Here is a 20,991-nt window from a genome sequence, read left to right on the forward strand (position 1 = left end):
CCATCTTGACTCTTGACTCTGATCCTTGAATACAGAGATCAGGGAACTACCCTTGTTCTTCAAGCTCTTTGTGCAACAAGGTAAGAGAGCTTCAAGGAAGCAAAAGGTTGACCAAGGTTATAGATCCATCTGCCAAAAGGGCTTCAGCTTAGGAGGCTCATCCTGGCTCAGCCCTTCTCTATCTTGGTGAAATGGTAGAAGACAGGTTATGAAAAGACCTGTAATCCAGAGTGGGTGTGGTCACTATCCAACTATGTAGCTGTACTACTTATTTTTATTTTTTAAGATTTTATTTATTTGAAAGTCAGAGAGAGAGAGAGAGGGAGCACACTTTATCCATTGGTTTACTACTCAAATGGTCTCAGCAGCCAGAGCTGAGCCAGGCCAAATCCAGGAGCCAGTGGCTACACTGAGGTTTCTTACGTGAGAGGCAGGGGCACAAGCACTTGGGCCATTTTCCACTGCTTTTCCAAGGCCATTAGCAGGGAGCTGGATCAGAACAGCCAAGACACAAACCGGCACCCATATGGGATGCTGGCATTGCAGGCAGCTGCTTTACCTACTATGCCACAACACTGGCCCACTATGTAGCTTTAGACACTTAGACACCCTTTACCTCTGTGCCTCATCTACCAAATGGAAGGGATGGACTGGACACTCTTCGGGGACCTTTACTTTTCTAAATAAGTCACTGTAACTTTAAACATGCCTGCAGGTGCCATCATAGACACACCCTCTGCTCAGGAGGACTCAGGCGGGGACCTGTTGGTGGGGGGCGGTCAGGCATGCTTTGGTGTCATCAGGATATTTGTACCGTAGTTTTACCTTGGTGTCTGCAAGCTCCTTCATGGTCCAATCAAAGCTTTTGAAGAAAAAAAAAAACAGACAAATATGCCTGGTTTCTTCCAGAAGGAATCGGTCACAAGTAGAATCCACCAGATAAAAACAACCAAGGCTCCTCGCAATCTTTTTTGATGGAAAGGGAAAGCTCAGTGATGCAATTTTGAGCTTCTACATTAGAACCTGAGAGAATACCACTTACGGGGCTGAGATTATTAGAATGCCACAGAAGGAAGAATTTCCAAAAACAACCTATTCCTTCTTCCAGGGCAACATTCACTTGAATTAAAGAGAGGACTTACAAGCAGAAGTGTGAGAGCAGGTACTCTTCCTAGGAACCCTTCCCAAGGACTGCCAGTGCTGACTGTGGGTTCAGCCACAGTGTGAGCTTCTGGGTTCCACCTGAGTCAATATTTTTCTTTAAATATTTTCTTTATTTATTTTAGAGGTAGAGCTATAGACAGACAGAGAGAGAGACAGAGAGAAAGGCCTTCCATCTGCTGGTTCACTCCCCAAATAGTCGCAATGACCAGGGCTGAGCCAACCCAAAGCCAGGAGCCAGCAGCTTCCTCCAGGTCTCCCACATGGGTGCAGGCGCCCAAGCACTTGGGCCATCCTCTACTGCTTTCCCAGGCCATTAGCAGAGAGCTGGATCAGAAGAGGAGCAGCTGGAACATGAACTAATTACCCATATGGGATGCCAGCGCCACAGTTGGAGGCTTAGACTACTACACCAGAGCACCAGCCCCCTGGGTCAACACTTTATAGATTCCAAGAGCACTCCTGTCTTTCTGATCTGCCTACTTCATGCCAAGTCCCCAGACACTGCCATTCCCCATCTGAACTACTGCAGTGGGCTCCCAGATAACTTCCCTTCATGACTTGCTCACTCTTATCCTTATTGCAAACTGCAACAAGAATGAAATCCAGAAATGCAAGCTCTGCTCTTCATGACCATCCCACGAATTGCATCCATGTTGTTCTGTCACTTCAAGAATAAAGACTAGAATCATTAACTTGGCTATCAAGGACATTCTCCACCTTCCGGCCCCTCCCTAGCCTGCCAGTCTCAAGTTGCACCACACTCTCCTCCTGTGTTTTTCAGCTGCACAGGAGGCTGTGCACTGAGTTTTCCACTACTGGACCTCTGTGTATCCTGTGCACAGTGCCTTTTTCCTGTGCCTTCCACGAGGCTGGGTAATTTCTACTCCTCATCCTTTGGATATTGGTCAATTGCGACTTGCACGAGGAAGGCTTTGCTGGTCTCCAAAGCAAGGGCACACCCTCCCCAAATCCATCATAGCATCTCATACCTCCCCTCCGTGACCTTAGCTAAGACTAGAGTTCACAGTCTTGTGGGTGTTTGATGCATGCCTGGCTCTCCCTCTGGACCAGGGAAGGGGAATGTCTGGCCTGCAGGCTGTATAAGACCTGCTAAATTATTTAGGCTTGCCCTGCCAAGGAAACAGCAGGTGGGATTTGAAATTCAATTAATCTGTACCAGGCTAATTTCTAAGCTGATAATTTTGCATGGCCTGTGAATGATGTTATAAATATCCAAATGGTCTTTGACAGAAAAAGTTTCCCCACCCTTGCTTAGACTGTCAACCTCCTGAGAGCAGAGACCATAACGATTTTGGTTCAGGCATTACATTCCCAGTGTCTTGCCACATAGTAATCACTCAATAAATAACTTGTCAAACAAATGAGTGTGTTGGATACTGTGGAGCATTCAGAGATGAATAAGGCAAAAATCTCTGCTACTCTGAATCCCCCAACCATGACACGGCAACTCTGAAAGAGGCTAGACTATGAAAACTGGTTAGATATAGCAAGCGACAGCACTTTTTCTATTCCCTCTGATTTACTGGGCTACTTTTTACCTTTGCCACTTAACATCAACCTGCTTAAGTAGCAATAGATCGGACCTGACTCACGCCTCTGCTATTTGCATTTTCCCATCCCTAACCCACCAATTTACTCCTTATGAACAACAGGATTCCTCCGTGTATGGGTACAGTCGTTGCTTGTTGACACTGTGGGCATGACTCTAAATTTCAAATGATTGGGGCCACTTCAACAGACACCCTGATGAAATGGGCTGAGTAATTTCAGTGTGTATTAAGCCAATAGCCTGCATTAGTCCCCACATCTGTGTTTACAGAACGACTCACACTCTCAGGCGTGTCTGTCGCAACATGTGACGCGAGATCCAAAAGTATGCAGCTCCAGCTCTGAGCTGCTGTGTGTGTGTTTGGTTGGTAGCTCAGAGCTGGTGTTTATTGACAAGCATGATCGCTGGAATGAATAATCACTCTAAGCATTCCCTGCACATTTCCATCTCCAGCTAACAGAGCCCATCCCTGAACCTCTGTCTTCCATCTGCAGATGGGGATATGTTGGGCAGGGCAACCCAGCTCCCAGATGCCTGGAAGGACTCAGTTGGATGAATCAGCATAATAGAGGAGCATAAGTCTTGGCCTGTGACATATTCCCTTATCCATCCATTCATCCACCCATTCATCCATTTGAGAAAATGTTTGTGTATTTGTTCTTTGCTGCTGCTATACTGGGGAACAAAACACAGGTGGTCCCTGCCTTTCTGGACCATAGTTTAGAAGGTAGAGGAGGCCGGCGCCGCGGCTCATTAGGCTAATCCTCCGCCTAGCGGCGCCGGCACACCGGGTTCTAGTCCCAGTCGGGGCGCCGGATTCTGTCCCGGTTGCCCCTCTTCCAGGCCAGCCCTCTGCTGTGGCCAGGGAGTGCAGTGGAGGATGGCCCAAGTGCTTGGGCCCTGCACCCATGGGAGACCAGGAAAAGCACCTGGCTCCTGGCTCCTGCCATCGGATCAGCGCGGTGCGCCGGCCGCAGCGCGCTGGCCGCGGCGGCCATTGGAGGGTGAACCAACAGCAAAAGGAAGACCTTTCTCTCTGTCTCTCTCTCTCACTGTCCACTCTGCCTGTCAAAAAAAAAAAAAAAAGGTAGAGGAAGACATGAAACCAAGAATGATTTGCAGACAGTGTTGTGGTATAGTGGATAGGGCCGCCTCCTGCAACACCAGCATCCCGGGTGGGCGCCCATTCATGCCCTGGCTCAACCCTGGCCATTGCAGCTGAACTAAGTGGAACAGTGGACAGGCGGATGGAGGACCTCTCTCTGTGTGTCCCTCCTTCTCTCTCTGTAACTCTTTCAAATAAATAAATAAGTAAATTATTTTGAAAAATTTTAAAAAGAGAGAAAGAATGACTTGGAAATATATGGACACTGTTAACAAGGAAAACCCTGGCACCAAAGACTTGTGTAATGAACAAAGGGGGTATCTTTAAAGCATCAAGAATTTTCTCCTGGGACAGCAATATTTAGACCAAATTCTGAAGGGTGTAACAGATGCTTAGCCAGAAAAATACTGTGATAATAGGATCAGAACTCAGGTCACCTGGTAGGTGACACCTGTGAGAAAGGAGGGAGGATGTCCTCTGTGGGGAATGAGATGGCCCAGTGTGACCAAGTTGGGAGAGTTGTGAGATGAAGCCAGATGGGAAGCAGAGGCCAGATCAGGCCTTGCTTCATGGACCTTATTAAGGATTTTTGAACCCTGTTCTGAAGTCAACCAGAAGTCTACACAGGGCTATAAGGAAAGCAAAGATTACCTTGCATATCTCACAGTCTCATAGTGAGGAACAAGTGACACCAAAGACAAATTTCCCAAGCGAACATGAACACACCAGACCATCGGGAACACACACCCAGGGCAATGAAACAGCATCTGTAAACTCCTGGGAGTAAAGGCTCTGGAATGACTACTGGGCCCCTTTCAGAGACTCCATCTCTTGAAGCACCAAATTTGCTGCCTTTCCACATGTTGGATTTCAGCGTGCCATCCGTTGTCACTTATCATTTCCCCTGAACACGCAAGCGGCCATTCCAATCAATGGCCTGTGTCCTAATGCATCGATTCATCTTGGCCTTTCCAGGGGTCTCTCTGCACAGCGTCTCTGCTCATTAAAGGGAATGTGCCTGCTACATAATGATAATGCTTTGCACTTACCCAGCACATTGCCCAGGGGTGTCTCAAAGCATTTTGCAAACATTTAATTAAGTTAGTCTAGTGGCTGCAGGGGGGTCCCCAGCCTCTAGGCACCAGGGGCTGTAGGTGGGAGGGAGGTGATGGAAGACTAACTCAAGTCCCATCTCTAGCACCCATGAGCTCTGGGTGCAGAGGTGAGTGGGTGGGAGTGCAGGGAGCCTTGGCATTGCTAGGAGGAAGCATGCCCTTGTGTGCAGCCATGTCTGGCACAGGTTCCTACCATCTGTGTCCACTGGAGAGCATGGAGCCTGGAGACAACAGCTGGGAGTTCCAGAGGGGCAGAGACAGAAGGCAAAGCGATGGGCCTGCTTTACTTCAGGAGTTGTGTATGTGATTTTCAGAGTTGCTGAACTCTGGCTTGGAAGTGCATGTGTGCTTGTGTGTGTGTGCACCTGGGTATGCTTGCATGCATGATGGGGCATGAATCTACAATTGGCAGAGGGACAACGAGGGTGAGAAAGGGGAAGGTGTACTCACACACCTATAGGAAGGGAATGAGAAGCACATTTGCCTAAGTTTACCTCCACATAGGATTTCTTTCTGCTCCATTCTCAAAGTTACCTTTAATCCTTCCTGAACCCTACAAATACCACCCTAACCCTCACACCAGCCTTAACCCATCTTTTGTGGACCATGTAGAAATCTAGCAAATGGAACTACACCCATGCCTGCCTGTATTTCATACCTTCCCTGCCCTCAGGATATGTCAGAGGCAGCCGAGGCCTTACACAGATAAGTAGCAGCTTCTAAATGTTGGTCTCCCACTCATGATGGGAGAAGAAAGCAAACTGGACAAATATCTTCAGGACCCGGGACTTGCACTGAAAGGTCATGAGCCCATGGAAGGAATGAGAACAGTGTACAGATGTTCTGGGTGATGCCAACCTGCCTGACCCCCACATTTGGAAGGTGTCACTCAACATCCAGAGGTGCTAACATGCACTGCTACTGACACCCTGACTTGTCAGCGGCCATGGGTCATCTGTGGGCTGACACTTGAGTTCACTGACAGGAAGAGAGCTTTGCTTCCATCCCTCCTCTCTCCCCAGCCCCAGGCAGCTGCAGGCGATGGCAGCCATCCATCTGTAGACAGTCTGCAGGTGGTTCGGACCCTGTCCAGGGAGCCAGGGTCAGCAAAGCCACAACCCCAAAGCTGAAGGTGATCCCAGACACATGAAGCTGTTGCATGGCTGCCAGAGTTCTGACTGTCCTCAGATGACGTCCAAGTCTATGGAGCCAGCCCCTACCAAGAAGACTGCAAAGCAAAGTATAGAGAGACCAAAAGGGCTGCGTGTGCTTCCTAGTCTCTCATGGCAGAAAAACCAAAACCCAGGGTGCTCAGAGTCAAAAAAGAAGGGGAAAGATGACAATTTCCTGTTTTAATGGACTTAGTGTCTTTGAGGGAGGAGAATATCTCAGTGCATTTTGTTTAATCAGAACCGACAAAAAGTCTTATTAAATAATGAAGGGTGGGATACATTTCACTAATTTTCATCACCTTAACAGACATAAATGAATCAGTAGGACTCTATCATGTCTTTCCCCTTTTTCAATAATAAGGTCTATCTTCTTCCATTCTCCTCTTTTTGCCCTAACACTAGGAGACCAGAAGGAGCTGTTTTATAATGTTTTTATTTATTTTCATCTACTTGAAAGGCAGAGCAACAAGCTAGAGAGTGAGAGAATGGGAGAGAGAGAGAGAGAGAGAGAGAGAGAGAGAGAGAGAGAGAACCTTCCTTCAGGGCTACACCTGGCTGAAACCAGGAGCCAGGAACTCCATCCAGATCTCTCCCATCCATGACAAGGACTCAAGTATGTGAGCCATCCCCTTCTGCCTCCCAGGGTGCATTTAGAGGAAGCTGGACCAGAAGCAGAGTAGCAGGGAATCAAACAAGACCCTCTGATGTGAGATGTAGGCATTGAAGCTGTGGCCTAACTCCCTGGCCACAACATCCTCTCCCAGGATGTTTCTCTAATGATAAAAAGTCAGAAATGTTCACATTGCTATCATCTAGTCTACGTTTTCGGCTTCTCTGTCCAAGTGGAAACAAGGAGCATACTTAGAGGGAACCCATTCTCTAGATGCGTAAACTAAGATGCAGAGAATGCCTTGAGCCAACCCCATGAACCTCCAAAGGTCTCGCTTGTTAGCTCACTCGGAGGCATGGGCACAGTCCTACCTCACAGGAAGCATGCTCTCCCCCATAAACCTCTGACACAATTACAGCCACAAGGTGTAATTCCCAGAGGCTGATGAGGGAGACCCAGACCTGGAGCTTTAGACAACAAACGCAGGTCGGTGGCAGCTGCTTAGGGACTGTCCTTCTGTAATGCTTCAGGCTCCAGACACCTGACGATGGAACAGGGAGTGAGAGAAAGCAGGGAGTGGGCAGGATGTGACACGCTCAAGGTGCTCAGGATCTCTGATGAGTCACAAGTTGCATCCCAGTGCCCAGCTCCAGGCTACCCCCAGTCTCCCTCTCAGGGCTGGCTATTGTCACGGGGCCAGCACTGAATACAACACAGGACAGGATCTGAATCTGGCCTTATTAGCACATCAATCACTTTAAAGGCTGGAGGCACACCTCCTAGCATGGAGGGAGGGGGTATGAATATCTAATTGGCAAAGGATGATGAGGTCTTGATCATAACCAGGCACTCAACCTTTGTGCCATCACTTTACAGTGAGTCTGAGGTTTGGGTTCTCCTATTTGATCTCTTGTATGCACTAAGTACTCATAGCAGGTTCCTGGTGAGGCAGGAAGACATGAGAAAAGGAATCATCAAAACTTAGCTGTAGATCCCTTCCCTGGGACTCAGTCAAAGCCAAATATTCCAGCCCAAAATCCTATCATGGGGGATACATCCCTGATGGAAGAAAAAGGAAGGTGTGTGCTGTGGGGAAAGAAAAATCTTAAATCAGAGGGAATTTTCTATCCAAACCCAGGGTTTTCTGACCCTAACCAGGAAAAGCTTGTTTAACATGTGATGGGAGGTCGTTTGACCTGGTGGACTAAGGTGCAGGTTAGGGCACCAGCACCTCATATCCATCAGGGTGCCTGTGCTCTGTTCCTGGCTCGTGGTCCTGACTGCAGCTTCCCACTAATGTCTACCCTGGGAGGCAGTGGTGATGGCTCTAGTAGTTCAGTCCCTGCCACCTATGTGGGAGACCTGGTTTGAGTTCTTGGCTCCTGACATTGGCTTCCCCAACCCCCAGCCATTGTGGGTAGCTGGGGAGTGATCCAGCAAGTGGGTCTCTCTCTCTCTCTCTCTCCCTCTCCCTCTCCCTTTCCCTCTATCTATCTCTATCTCTATCTCTATCTCTATCTCTATCTCTATCTCTATCTCTCTACTTACGTACCCATCTATCTCCCCCATCTGCCAAATTAATAATTTTAAAAATTAAAGATCTAGTAGGTAAAGGCATGGGCCTGTGGCTATGAATCCAGCCTCCCAGATCTGGCCACAAAGACATCATTTAGTCCAAGTGAGGTAGATGGGGACTTCTCTACTTCTCTACCCTGCCAGACTTCCCTGCCCAGACTCCCAGGACAGGAAGATACCAACAGGAGGCAATGGTCTGAACTTGAGGAAGGAATTCCTCCAGGTTAGAGGCCCCATCCTCTCATTAGCAGACAGGCCCCCACTGGCCTTGCATTGAGCTGTGCTTCTGGAACCAAGCCTGGGCAGCCAATCATAGAACACTGCCTCACCCCGCCCTCCCACCTCCATGGCCAAGGTGCCATTGCCAAGAGCTAGCTAAAGGAGAAAAGAACAGGCAGAAGATGGTTTTTGATTCCAATGCCGCAAGCTGTGGACACTGGTTTTAAACTACAGAAGGCAAAGCAGTGCAGACATCATGAGAAGGACCTGGGACATTGCTGTTTGAGACAGGGACAGGGACTTGCTTTGTAACTTGCCTTGCACTCCAGGTCATTCTGATGGGAATGACCCACAACCTGCACTTCTCGCTTCTTTTTCACATCTCTCTTAGAAAGCCTCAGACCCCAGGTCAAAAAGCCTTCCATTCAGACTCTGTTTCTAGCTGCCTGCAACAGCGCCCCAGTCACTCTTTTTGGACAGTACCCCTGGTGAATACAGCAATTAAACCATCAACTGAGGCCCTGTGCCTGTCTTGGGCATGAGCTCATCATTGTCTCTACTTGTGGCTCTCAGAGATTCTGCCTAGAAAGGCAATTTATGACCATTCAACTCCCCTTGGAAGACACCAGGTGACAACAGCATGAACCTTAAAGTTATTCTGGGGCAGAAACATGTCATACCAAGAAACAAAAAGCTGGGAGGTCCAAACAGCATGGGGGTCTAACCAGGTCAGCAGTGCGTGATTGTATTAGCCTTTGTCTTTAGATGCAAGGAAAGTAAATGGCTAAGGAGCACTATTAACCCCATGGGAGAAAAAGTATCATTTGAAGTAAAGGAAAAATGAAAATGGCAAGGGTTCCAGATGAGAGTGAAAGAAATGAGAACAGCAAAGTCACAAGCAAGCCGTTGCATCTCATCAAGATGGAAAGAGTCTTTCTTGCATCTATGCCTTCTCACGCCAACTTTTCCTCCGCCCTGCCTGACACCTCTCTCGCCAGGTTCCTGGCACAGTTCACAGAGAAAGCAGTCCGCAGAGCTGGCAGTGGATATGTGCAGAGGTGGGTCAAGGTGCTGGCATCATCAATGCCCTGCCCTCCCCGGGGGACCCAGGAGCTGCTGTCATCCCCATGCACCATGTGCTTGGGGGCTCAGGAAGCAGACTCCATTCCCCTTTCTCGCTGCCGGCTTTGGCTTCCGGGACAGATGCCTCTCCTGCAAGCAGGGTCTGCGGGCTGCCACCTATGCTGTGGAGCTGGGCTTCGGGGTACCCCGGGGCCCCCAGAGGGAGGCATCACCCTGGCTGCTGTCTTCCCTCAGGGTCTACTGCAATGCAGCTTCTGCCTACAGGGGCTCACTCCCCTCTCCTGTCTGAAGTGCAGTGTTCTCATTTCTGCCATCAGGGGCAGTGGGGCACATCCACACATCCAGGATTCCCTGGGGTCGTGGGTCCTGATCTCAGGACTGCATATGCAGGAAAGTTTGTCCTCTCACACTGTGGGCCCAGAGCACCCACCTGGCTCCCTCTACCAGGCCCAGGCAGGTACTGAGTGCTCCTCCTGCTAGGCCCTCCCCAGGGAAGCCAGCCCCAGCCCCTAGCCAGTCAGGCTGAAACCCCCTGGGGTGCTGCTTGAATTGGGAAGCAGGAGACCTCCTCTCCCTACGGGGAACTTCTCAGCCTGAAACAAACACCAAGGAACAGGGTTGGTGCAGAACCCATCACTACTTGCAAAGGTACAATTCTAAACTTAAAAAAATAAAATCAAAATCACCAAATTAATTCAAAAATTTTTAATGAAAATTATAAAATATCCCATGCTGGGCCTCTTTTTTAAATGCAGCCCGCTCGTTTTTCTTTCTCCCCAATAAACTCACATTTTTCTGATTTCACTCTGCTCTGTTAGAAATGTTTAGAGAATTACGTTTGGAAAAACAGCCCCCCTCCCAAGTGATTCTGAGTATAAGAATGCAAAGCTCTGTTTTACCTGTAAAGAGATAATTAAGAATCTTAGCAGTCTGTGTGTATAAATGGTTTAAGCTAATGTTTAACCCAATTCATGTATCTCAATTTGGAGGAAAAAAAAAAAGTCGTTGCAGGGCTGGGGTTAATACAGAAACCCTGCAGACCCTTTGGTGTTTGATGTTGCCCAAAACCTTGGCAAGCACAATCTAACCCCATGGCATTGTCTGAAAGATGCCTGTGGGCATCGGGTTGTCTGCTCACAGGGGACTCCTGTGCAATTACCAGATCTATTAAGACGCCCTGGATGTTGCAATGCTTCTCCCAAGCTTATCCGGGCAGGACTGCAGCATCTTACCTGTGTGGCTGCAGATCTGGCTTTCCCCACCAAGTAACTGCCTGTGAGAGGTGTATTTAAATCACTGGATAGGGTGGGCCAGGTGCTGAGGCCAGCCAGGGAAATCCGGATGCACACCGCAGATTCCCCACTTACCCTCGGGATGGACATTACAAATTCCCTGGGTTGGGGGGTGGGGGAGGTATGCACATTTCCCCTGTGAACAGCGGGAGGGAGAACTCCGGAAGAATCTGAGTTCCAAAGGTGCAATCTGCCCATTTGGTGGAAGGATGAAGAAGGGATGAGCCCGTGGACGGATCGTGGTAAGGCAGAAATGCATGAGCGAATGCTGGAGCCAGGGAGGAGGAATGGGAAGACGCTCAAGTGGGGCGCCCTTGGGGAGACAGGGTTCGGAGAGGGGGGAGGAAGGAGGAAGCAAGGGGCGAGGGGGGACAAAAAGAGACCAGAAGAGGGGCGGGACACACTGAGGGATGCGGAGCCGCAGAGATCTGGCAGGATTTGGAGGGAAACAGAGATCACGACCGACCGGGAGACCAGGAAGGAAGCCCCATCCACTCTGCAGGTCCCAGCCCAGGCAGCTGAAGGATTTACAACTGGGAGTTGCAACCCCTCTTCTCTTGCCCCTGGGACCACGGCTGGTTAACGCCAGTCGGTACCTTTCACGGAAACGGCAGTGCCTCGCAGCACCGAGCAGACCTCGAACCCAGCTCACCGGATCCCCCGGAACGGAGCAACCCCCGACCGCGGGCTGCTGCTTGCGTGCGTGTGTGAGCGGCCGGGCGAGCCTGCGAGTGTGTGCGTGCACACCGCCAGCCTACCCTTGCACTCACGGGCGCTCACACTCCCCGTCTTCCTCCTGCCCCTCCCGCCCCCGCGCGGCACAGCCGCCCCAGCCAGAGGGAGCCCCTTCTCTCCCGGGTACCTGGGATGAAGAGCAGGGCGGTCGTGGCGGAGAAGATGATCCAGCAGGCGGGATGGTACATCTCGACGTTGCGGCGCTCGCTCTCAGCTGCCGGGCTCACCGCTGCTTCTGCTGCCGCTGCGCTGCCGCCTTCCTCTGTGCTGAATTCTGAGCAGGTTTAAATCCAATGTTTGCAAAGGGAGGGAGAGAGCAGAGGAGAGAGAGCGCGCGCGAGATGGGAGCAGGCAGGCAGCGTCTCTGATTTTTCTCTTGCACATACAACTGGTGAGAAGCATCAGCACCAATCTGTACGGGGCTCCAGGCAGCCCTCCTCCCAGGCAGGCATTGGCTCCAGGCTCCTGAGCGACGCGAGGAGACTTTCCTGTTTGGAAGGCGCCACTCCAAGGGGAGTTGGAGCCTGCCCCTCACTCACCCCCTCACCGCCAGAGTACAGCAGTGCGCACTGGAGTCTGGGCGAGTGTGCCAGTGCGGGGCTCCTTGCTGGGCGGTGGGGAGGGGTCTGGTGCTGCTGGTGTAGGCCTGACCCCCCCAGGGCACTGGCATGGCCAGGGGAGGAAGGTCACTCCGTGCAAGGCCAGCTCCTCCTCATCCTTGCTCTTTCTGGTCTCCAGGCAGGCATGCCGCAGGAGCTGCCATCCACAGGCAGTGCTCAGACATTCCAGTCTGCACCCACTCCCCCAAGCCGCCACACCGAGCACTGGGAGGCAAGATGGGATTCCTTCAGGAAGACCAGCATGTGAAGGGTTTCTTTCTCCCCCCACCCCACCCCACTAAAGATGCAAAGAGAATTGGCCAGTTCCTCACAATTAGAAAATTCTGCCATTCCAAGAAGACAGGATGCTACTGAAGCCCGAACAATCGCTCTGATTACTGCCTAGGCAGGGACACAGATAGGCACTACTGAAGTCACTGCAAGTCTGCAGGATGAGAAGGATACCTGTGGCTTTCTGCCTTCCTCCTCTTCATGGTCCCCTCCATCCCTCCCTCTGCAAGGGCAGTGTACATGCAGACAGTATTTCTGGGTGTGACAAACCTCGGCTTTCCCCTGCTTGCCACCAGGTCCACAAAGGCTGGCAACTCTGGCCAAGAGCGTGCTGCCAACAGTGCCTGAGTACTTCTACCTCTGAAGTTGACTCTGAACCTAGAGAACCTAGAGGATCTAGGATAAGGACAGTGGCAGATGTGATGGAAGGGGTTGGGCACATGATTTCTGCCCCTCAGTGCCCTCCAAAGACCCTGCGGTGGCTTGGATCTCTTCCTAGCTCCATGTATGCGCATGGCTCAAGACCTCTGAGTGACTTTCTAGAATATTAGAACATTCTTACTGCCTGCTTCACTGACTGTACTTGCCAATATTTCCCCAGGTACTTCTTGCACATACTCTATTCTAGTTGGTCCTCACCAGTCTTACCCCTTGAACCACTATTTCATTGGTTTTTAACAAGCTGCAACTGAAGTCCAGAAAGCTCCAGACACTTGCCAGAGACTGCACAGCAAATGAGAGCCAGGATTCAAACCCCAGGTCTGTCCCTTTGCAAAATCCACAGTTTCCACTCAGCAGCCACTTGCCAACAAGTTTCTCGGGACGAATTGCACTTCCCTATTTCCACCAAAGAAAAGCCTATTTTATTGGTTAAAAAAAAAGTAAAACAATTGATTTCTTCCCTCCTTATAAACAAGTCAGGAAGCCTGAGGAGTCCAAGAGAACATATCATGCTTAACAGTCTCATTGCCTGACACTTGCAAAGTGCCCGCTCATAGAATGCCCTTTTTGCAAAGCTGGAAATAGGTGGAATACAATTCATTCTTGTCTGAAGAGCAGATGATGTATTTTTTAATAATGTTCTTTCTCAAAGATTTATTTATTTATTTGAAAGGCAGGGTTACAGAAAGGCAAAGGCAGAGAGAGATCTTCTATCCACTGTTTCACTCCACAAAGGCTGCAATGGCTAGAGCTGGGCCACTCTGAAGCCTGGAACAGAAGTTTCTTCCAGGTCTCCCACATGGGTACAGGGGCCCAAGGACTTGAGCCATCTTCTGCTGCTTTCCTGGGCACATTAGCAGGGAGCTGGGTTGGAAGTGGAGCAGCTGGGAATTGAACCAGTGTCTGTGTGGGGTGCCAACACTGCAGGTGGCAGCTTTACCTGCTACGCCACAGAGCCAGCCCCAAGGCAAATGATTATTTGAAAAGAGCATCCCCCAAAGGAGCATATGTGTGAATATGCGTGAACAATAACGGGATACACACGTACCAAGAACTGAAGTCAAACTGTGTGGAGCCAAGAGCTGTGAATGTGTTGCTTGCCAGCAGCCTGGTCTGTGCATCCTTTGAAGAATGCTGGGGTCCCATAGAAGCTCTGAGGAATTACGATTGGCAGCTGGGTCCACTTCCTGAATTGGGTGGGACAGCTCAGGTGGGCCATCGAGATGAGATGGCATCACTGGACCAGGGGATAGCAGACATTAGTAGGAAACTCTGGGCAAAGGCAGGGAGAGGAATTGGGGTTGTGGATAGGAGCTAGAATGAGAGAGACCTTGACTCCCAGACCCAGGATTTAAAAATTCCCAATTGCTTCTTGGGTAATTTCTTTTTGAGCCTCTGAGTACTGTGAGGCAGGAATTAATTTATGGAAATTAATCCAGGTGAAGTGCACAGGATAGATTGAATCAAGCATCCCTGCTCATAGGCCTGGCCCAGGTCTGTGGATTCTGGAGCTGCATGGGGGCAGTGGCTGTGTGTGAAACATAGAAGAATTACTAAGGACTTGGTGACAGATGGCATCATGCAAATAATAGACATCATGTGTTCACCCTCTGCGGGTTAAGGTTCTTAAAAATATCATCACACTTAATTCCTAATCTTGTCCTCTAAGAAGGTGTAATTATACCTTTCTGAGAGACGAAGAGACTGAGATTTGGAGATTACATGATTTGCCCAAGGTTCACACAGCTAGTAAGTGACACAGCTAAAATACGGCTCAAGTATTTCTGTGTGCAAAGTGAATGGTTCTCTAAGAAGAAGTTAGAACATTGAGCACAATCATTTTACATGCCAGGTACTCTGTCGTGGGGCCCTCATTTCTCTTCTCAATAAACCAGTGAAGTTAGCATTATGCACCTTGGACAGAGGAAGAAACCAGAGCTCAAAGAGTTTAAATAAATAATCTCACCAGCATCACAGAGCTGCCTCTACCACAAGGGGGAGAGGGGTCAGGCATTGTGACCTGGGGAGGGCCACCCCGTGGACCACACCTGTACGGGGCTCAGCAGGCAATCAGGACTAAGCATCTGAGGACACCACGAAGCTCAAGCGTCAGCTGCAGGCCCAGCTCTCAGGAAAGAGGGACACCACACACTAACCCTTGGAGAGCTGATGGGGACAGCATTTTTGTTCTTTATTGAATTTAATCCTTTGGGAAGCAGAGAGAAAGAGACAGAGTCAGAGAGTGCTCCCCTCCACTGGTTGGTCCCCAAATGCCCACAGCAGCTGCATCTGGGCCAGAACTCAGAACTCAACCCAGCTCTCCTACAGGGGTTCCAGGGACCCAAGTATTTGTTCATCTCCTGCTGCCTCTCAGAGTCTGAATTAGCAGGGATCTACAATCAGAAGCAGGGAAAGGTAGGAGACCCAGATACTCCAGCACAGGATGAGACCTTAGCTGGCATCTGAACTATGAGGTCAAATTTCCATCCTAGGAACAAATCTTTATTAATCTTTATCAGCCCATCACAGTTCTGGGAACTCCATAATGCTTTCTCTTAATTGTCACTGTCCCCTTATTGCCAGCCCATTACACTGATAAAGGTGTCAGAAAGTTCCAAGTCCCTCTCCAAGACAAAAAAAGGAGCTGAGAAACCTACTCCAGTCTTACTCCAAAATTCATGCTTTGCCAGGATTCCCTGAGTTTGCATATTCAATAAAATGACAGTGCTCAATATTCTAATTTCTCTTTATGGAAGAATTCTCTTTGGAAACAGAAAAACTTAGGTTTGCATTTTGGCTGTGACACTAACTAGCTATGTGACCTTGTTTTAAAACATTTTCTGCCTTAAAAATACACCCACTTATTCTGCCAACCTCTTTCCCAATCCATACGCATGCACACACACCCTGTGCCTCTTAATTAAATTCACATTTAACAAACAGCAATGTGTATCAAAAATAATTTATTTTTAAAAAGTGTGTGTGCCTAATGAAATCTTTCTTAAGGAAACACATAAATATGTATTTTCACTGATCAATTCTTTGAGGTCTATTGTATGACGAAAACCTATGTCTCTTTTATTTTAAAAAAGTAGAAGAAGAAATGTATAAATGCATATTTAATCAATAGATGGCACCAAGTCTGAAAAGAGATATTACAGTCTACTGGGTCTATTTAAACATCTTTTTAAAAATACAAATACAAATAAAAATGCCTCAATGCATATTTACTAGGGTGATTGTTCTCTTCTCTGGGGTAAATAATAAGCAATTTTATACCTTCTGTGAATCTTTTTTCTTCCTCCAAAGCAAACAAAATCATCAAAACTGTATTTAAATAGCAATAAGTTGGGCGAGCCAACCAACTGAAATCGGGCACTGTTGTGAGAAAGCTCATTGCCGCACTTCTGCTTCTCTTCTCTTGAGTGTCTTTCCTCGTCAGGCAAATCTCCGTGGTTCTGGAGCTGGGGGAATGGAGGTCAGGTCTGGGCCTTCACAATGACGCTGTGCCCCTGGTGTCACCATAAGCCGGGGTCCCAGCCCTGCCTCTTTCCATTCTACTTTATGACCTTGGCCAAGGAGACAGAGACTCCTCTGACCCATATGTATTTTTTCTTTTTTATCTAGAGGGCCACATTAATGGTTATTTGGTTCTTCATGTACTCACCAATTCATTCGCTCATACAATATTCTTTATGCATCTACCATGCGCCAGGTGCGTACCCACTGTGTGTAGTGTATCAGACTAAACACTGAGGAAGATGAGGCTGTCTTCACCCATCCAAAATTCACAAATGGAAGATCCACTAATAAACCATTAATCCTATGATTGATTGCCTTAGTGACAAGTGCTTGCAGGGGAAAAAAAAAATGAGGTTGAGCAAAATGTAAAACAAAGATAGCTTGCCTGGGGAAGGGAGGACAGAAAGTCTGTGGACACTGGGCAGAGAAAGTGCCTTCTAAGCTGGAGTCCCAGTGGGAGCTGCCCAGGAGGGGAGAAGGCTGGGATTGTTCCTGGCAGAATGAACCACACATCCAAAAGCCCCCAGGCAGGGACTGGGCTTGTGCAGACACTAAAGACTCTTTAGTGCAATTCACATTCACCCAACCTCTTACTGAAATCAACTCCATGGTAAATAGAGTTAAGATGATGGATTGGTGCACTTGGAGCCTGACAGAGGGACCAGGAAGGATGGAGTTTGAGATATTGTAACACTGGGGTTTTTGCCTGTGAAAAAGAAAAAGAGGAAGATGATAAAACACTGTAGATTAAAATCTGACTCTGCCGTTTTAGCTCAAAATATTCCAAAGTGAACTGGAGCCTCCGGGGCTGTCAGTGACTCCCTGGGAGCAAGTTAAAATCTCTAGAAGGGACATTAGCCCTTTTAAACCACAAAGGTGGCATTAAGTTCAAAGGAGCAATACTTTATTGGATAGCCAGCCAGCTTGTGACTGGAAGACTAAGTCCTTCTTCTATAGTCCCAGGGACTCCTGAAATGGGCATCGTACTTCTACACTCAAGTCTTAATCTTATTTCTAGAACTTTCCTGAACTGTTAAGCTGTTCACAAAATATCTCATGCCTGATATAGCCTTAACAATAAATACCATTTATAAAACACCTACTAAAGGCCAGTGCCGCGGCTCAATAGGCTAATCCTCTGCCTTGCAGCGCTGGCACACCGGGTTCTAGTCCCGGTCAGGGCGCCGGATTCTGTCCTGGTTGCCCCTCTTCCAGGCCAGCTCTCTGCTGTGGCCAGGGAGTGCAGTGGAGGATGGCCCAAGTGCTTGGGCCCTGCACCCATGGGAGACCAGGAGAAGCTCCTGGCTTCGGATCAGCGCGATGCGCCGGACATTGGAGGGTGAACCAACAGCAAAAAGGAAGACCTTTCTCTCTGTCTCTCTCTCTCTCACACTGTCTACTCTGCCTGTCAAAAAATAAATTTAAAAAAACCACCTACTACGTGCTGGTTACCCTGCTAAGGGTTATTGTGCTTCCTATCTACTCTTCACAACAGTCATCTCTACAACACAGACTTTCAGACACTTCAGCGAGGACTTCCCCAGAGTATTGACAAAGCTGAAATTCACTCAGAGCTGACTCCAAAGGTCAAAGTCTTCCCCTCCTACCTCAAAGACCTTTGATACACCTCCATGAAGTCACCGTGAGATTTGCTACATGGATGTCAGCATCACACATTTTTAAAAATATAAAACATGTTAAGTCATATATGAATGTTACATGGCTTAGGTTGGGAGTGTTAGATGTTTAAGCTGAAAACAGTATTCCAAAGTCCATTCCTCAAAATCAACCACTTCCATCTCTTTTGTCTGTTTTCTCTGATATTTTCTTCCTTATTCCTCTCAAAAATGTACTTATTCTTTCAGGTCTTTATGTAACAATTTAAGAAAATCATCTATTGATTCTCTTCTACAGAAAATGAGGATTTAGCCCTGTTCATCTCCACCCCCCATACCTCTCTTCTCTCCATTAACCCAACATGACTTTGTTACAAAATCTGATTACATCAACATTCAGTTTTGGTATTGCTATGATTGTTTAACTACTGTCTTGCTTGATCAGCCTTTCACAGCCTTTCACTTTTTCTGGAGATAATATTTGCCTTATGTTTTTACTTAATTCCCTGTAGATCTGTCATTATATATCCCCAAACTCCCTGCATAATTCTAAAATTCCTTTCAATTAAATAACTTGGAAAATCTATCAATAGAATGTTTTTTTTTAATCTTTTATTTAATGAATATAAATTTCCAAAGTACGACTCATGGGTTACAATGGCTTTCCCCCCCCTACCGTCCCTCCCACCCACAACCCTCCCCTTTCCCACTCCCTCTCCCCTTCCATTCACATCAAGATTCATTTTCGATTATCTTAATATACAGAAGATCAGCTTAGTATACCTTAAGTAAGGATTTCAACAGCTTGTTCCCACACAGAAACATAAAGTGAAAAATAATAGATGATTTTTTTTTAAATCATGATGAAATCAGATCAGACCTATTGTCATGTTTAATCCCAGTGAGAGTCAAGTTGGGAATTGATAATTTCTTTTTTTTTTTTTTACAGAAGATCAGTTTAGTGTACATTAAGTAAAGATTTCAATCGTTTGCACCCCCATAGAAACACAAAGTGAAATATACTGTTTGAGTACTCGTTATAGCATTAAGCCTCAGTGTACAGCACATTAAGGACAGAGATCCTACATGAGGAGTAAGTGCACAGTGACTCCTGTTGTTGACTTTACAAATTGACACTCCTGTTTATGGCATCAATAATCTCCCTATGCACCAGTCATGAGTTTCCAAGGCTATGGAAGCCCCTTGAGTTCTCCGACTCTTATCTTGTTTAGACAAGGTCATAGTCAAAGTGGAGGTTCTCTCCTCCCTTCAGAGAAAGGCACCTCCCTCTTTGAAGACCTGTTCTTTCCACTGGGATCTCACTCACAGAGATCTTTTTGCCAGAGTGCCTTGGCTTTCCATGCCTGAAATACTCTCACGGGCTTTTCAGCCAGATCCGAATGCCTTTAGGGCTGATTCTGAGGCCAGAGTGCGATTTAGGACATCTGCCATTCTATGAGTCTGCTGAGTATCTCACTTCCCATGTTGGATCACTCTCCCCTTTATTTATTCTATCGGTTAGTGTTAGCAGATACTAGACTTGTTTATGTGCTCCCTTTGACTCTTAGTCCTTTCATTATGATCAATTGTGAACTGAAATTGATCACTTGGAATAGTGAGATGGCATTGGCACATGCCACCTTGATGGGATTGAATTGGAATCCCCTGGTATGTTTCCAACTCTACCAATTGGAGCAAGTCAGCCCGAGCATGCCCCAAATTATACATCTCTTCCCTCTCTTATTCCCACTCTTATGTTTAACAGGGATCACATTTCAGTTCAACAACCCACTTAAGAGATGGGCCAAGGACTTCAATAGACATTTTTCAAAAGAGGAAATCCAAATGGCCAACAGGCACATGAAAAAATGTTCAAGGTCACTAGCAATCAGGGAAATGCAAATCAAAACCACAATGAGGTTTCACCTCACCCCGGTTAGAATGGCTCACATACAGAAATCTACCAACAACAGATGCTGGCGAGGATGTGGGGAAAAAGGGACACTAACCCACTGTTGGTGGGAATGCAAACTGGTCAAGCCACTATGGAAATCAGTCTGGAGATTCCTCAGAAACCTGAATATAACCCTACCATTCGACCCAGCCATCCCACTCCTTGGAATTTACCCAAAGGAGTTTAAATTGATAAACAAAAAAGCGGTCTGCACCCTAATGTTTATTGCAGCACAATTCACAATAGCCAAGACCTGGAACCAACCTAAATGCCCATCAACGGTAGACTGGATAAAGAAATTATGGGATATGTATTCTTTAGAATACTATACCGCAGTAAGAAACAACGAAATCCAGTCATTTGCAACAAAATGGAGGAATCTGGAACACATCATGATGAGTGAATTAAGCCAGTCCCAAAGGGACAAATACCATATGTTCTCCCTGATCGGTGACAACTGACTGAACACCAAAAAGGAAACCTCCTGAAGTGAAATGGACACTATGGGAAATGGTGACTTGATCAGCATAGCCCTGACTGCTAATGGACAACTTAATATATTATCCCTCATAGTATTTTTTTTGTCTGTTCTACTTAATATGACTGGTTTAATTCTGTAATTATCACACAGTTATTCTTAAGTGTTGAAAATTAACTGAAATGTGATCCCTGTTAAACATCAATAGAATGTTTTAAAGGCATTCCTTGGAGCTTTCCATCCTCGTGGGCTTCAGCTACCAACTGAGTGTTCCCTTTACTGAAAGCATGCAAGGCTCTATGTTTCTCTTTGTTTTATGTTTTTAGGTTTTCTTCTCTCTTGGTGTTTTTCTTTGTTTTAATACATCAGATTGTTTTATAGTTGGTCAAAAAAAGCAAGGATAGGTGATCATTTAGGAGGACTTTGAAGGTGACATTATTGTTACCTTGC

General features: G+C 47.5%; 1 protein-coding gene across 2 annotated transcripts in view; it reads right to left on the minus strand.

The window, feature by feature from the left end:
• OPCML (opioid binding protein/cell adhesion molecule like) overlaps positions 1 to 20,991 on the minus strand; it is a 1,351,977-nt gene that overhangs the window by 1,200,499 nt on the left and 130,487 nt on the right. Inside the window, exon 6 of one of the 2 annotated variants that reach the window (XM_070048365.1) lies at positions 11,768 to 11,914. In XM_070048365.1, the coding sequence (XP_069904466.1) occupies positions 11,768 to 11,914 (147 nt within the window). Of the gene's footprint in view, positions 1 to 11,767; positions 12,392 to 20,991 lie in introns of those variants that run through there. The other variant, XM_070048374.1, reaches the window with a different exon arrangement.

Source organism: Oryctolagus cuniculus, chromosome 1 (assembly GCF_964237555.1).
Source record: "Oryctolagus cuniculus chromosome 1, mOryCun1.1, whole genome shotgun sequence".
Lineage (NCBI taxonomy): Eukaryota > Metazoa > Chordata > Mammalia > Lagomorpha > Leporidae > Oryctolagus > Oryctolagus cuniculus.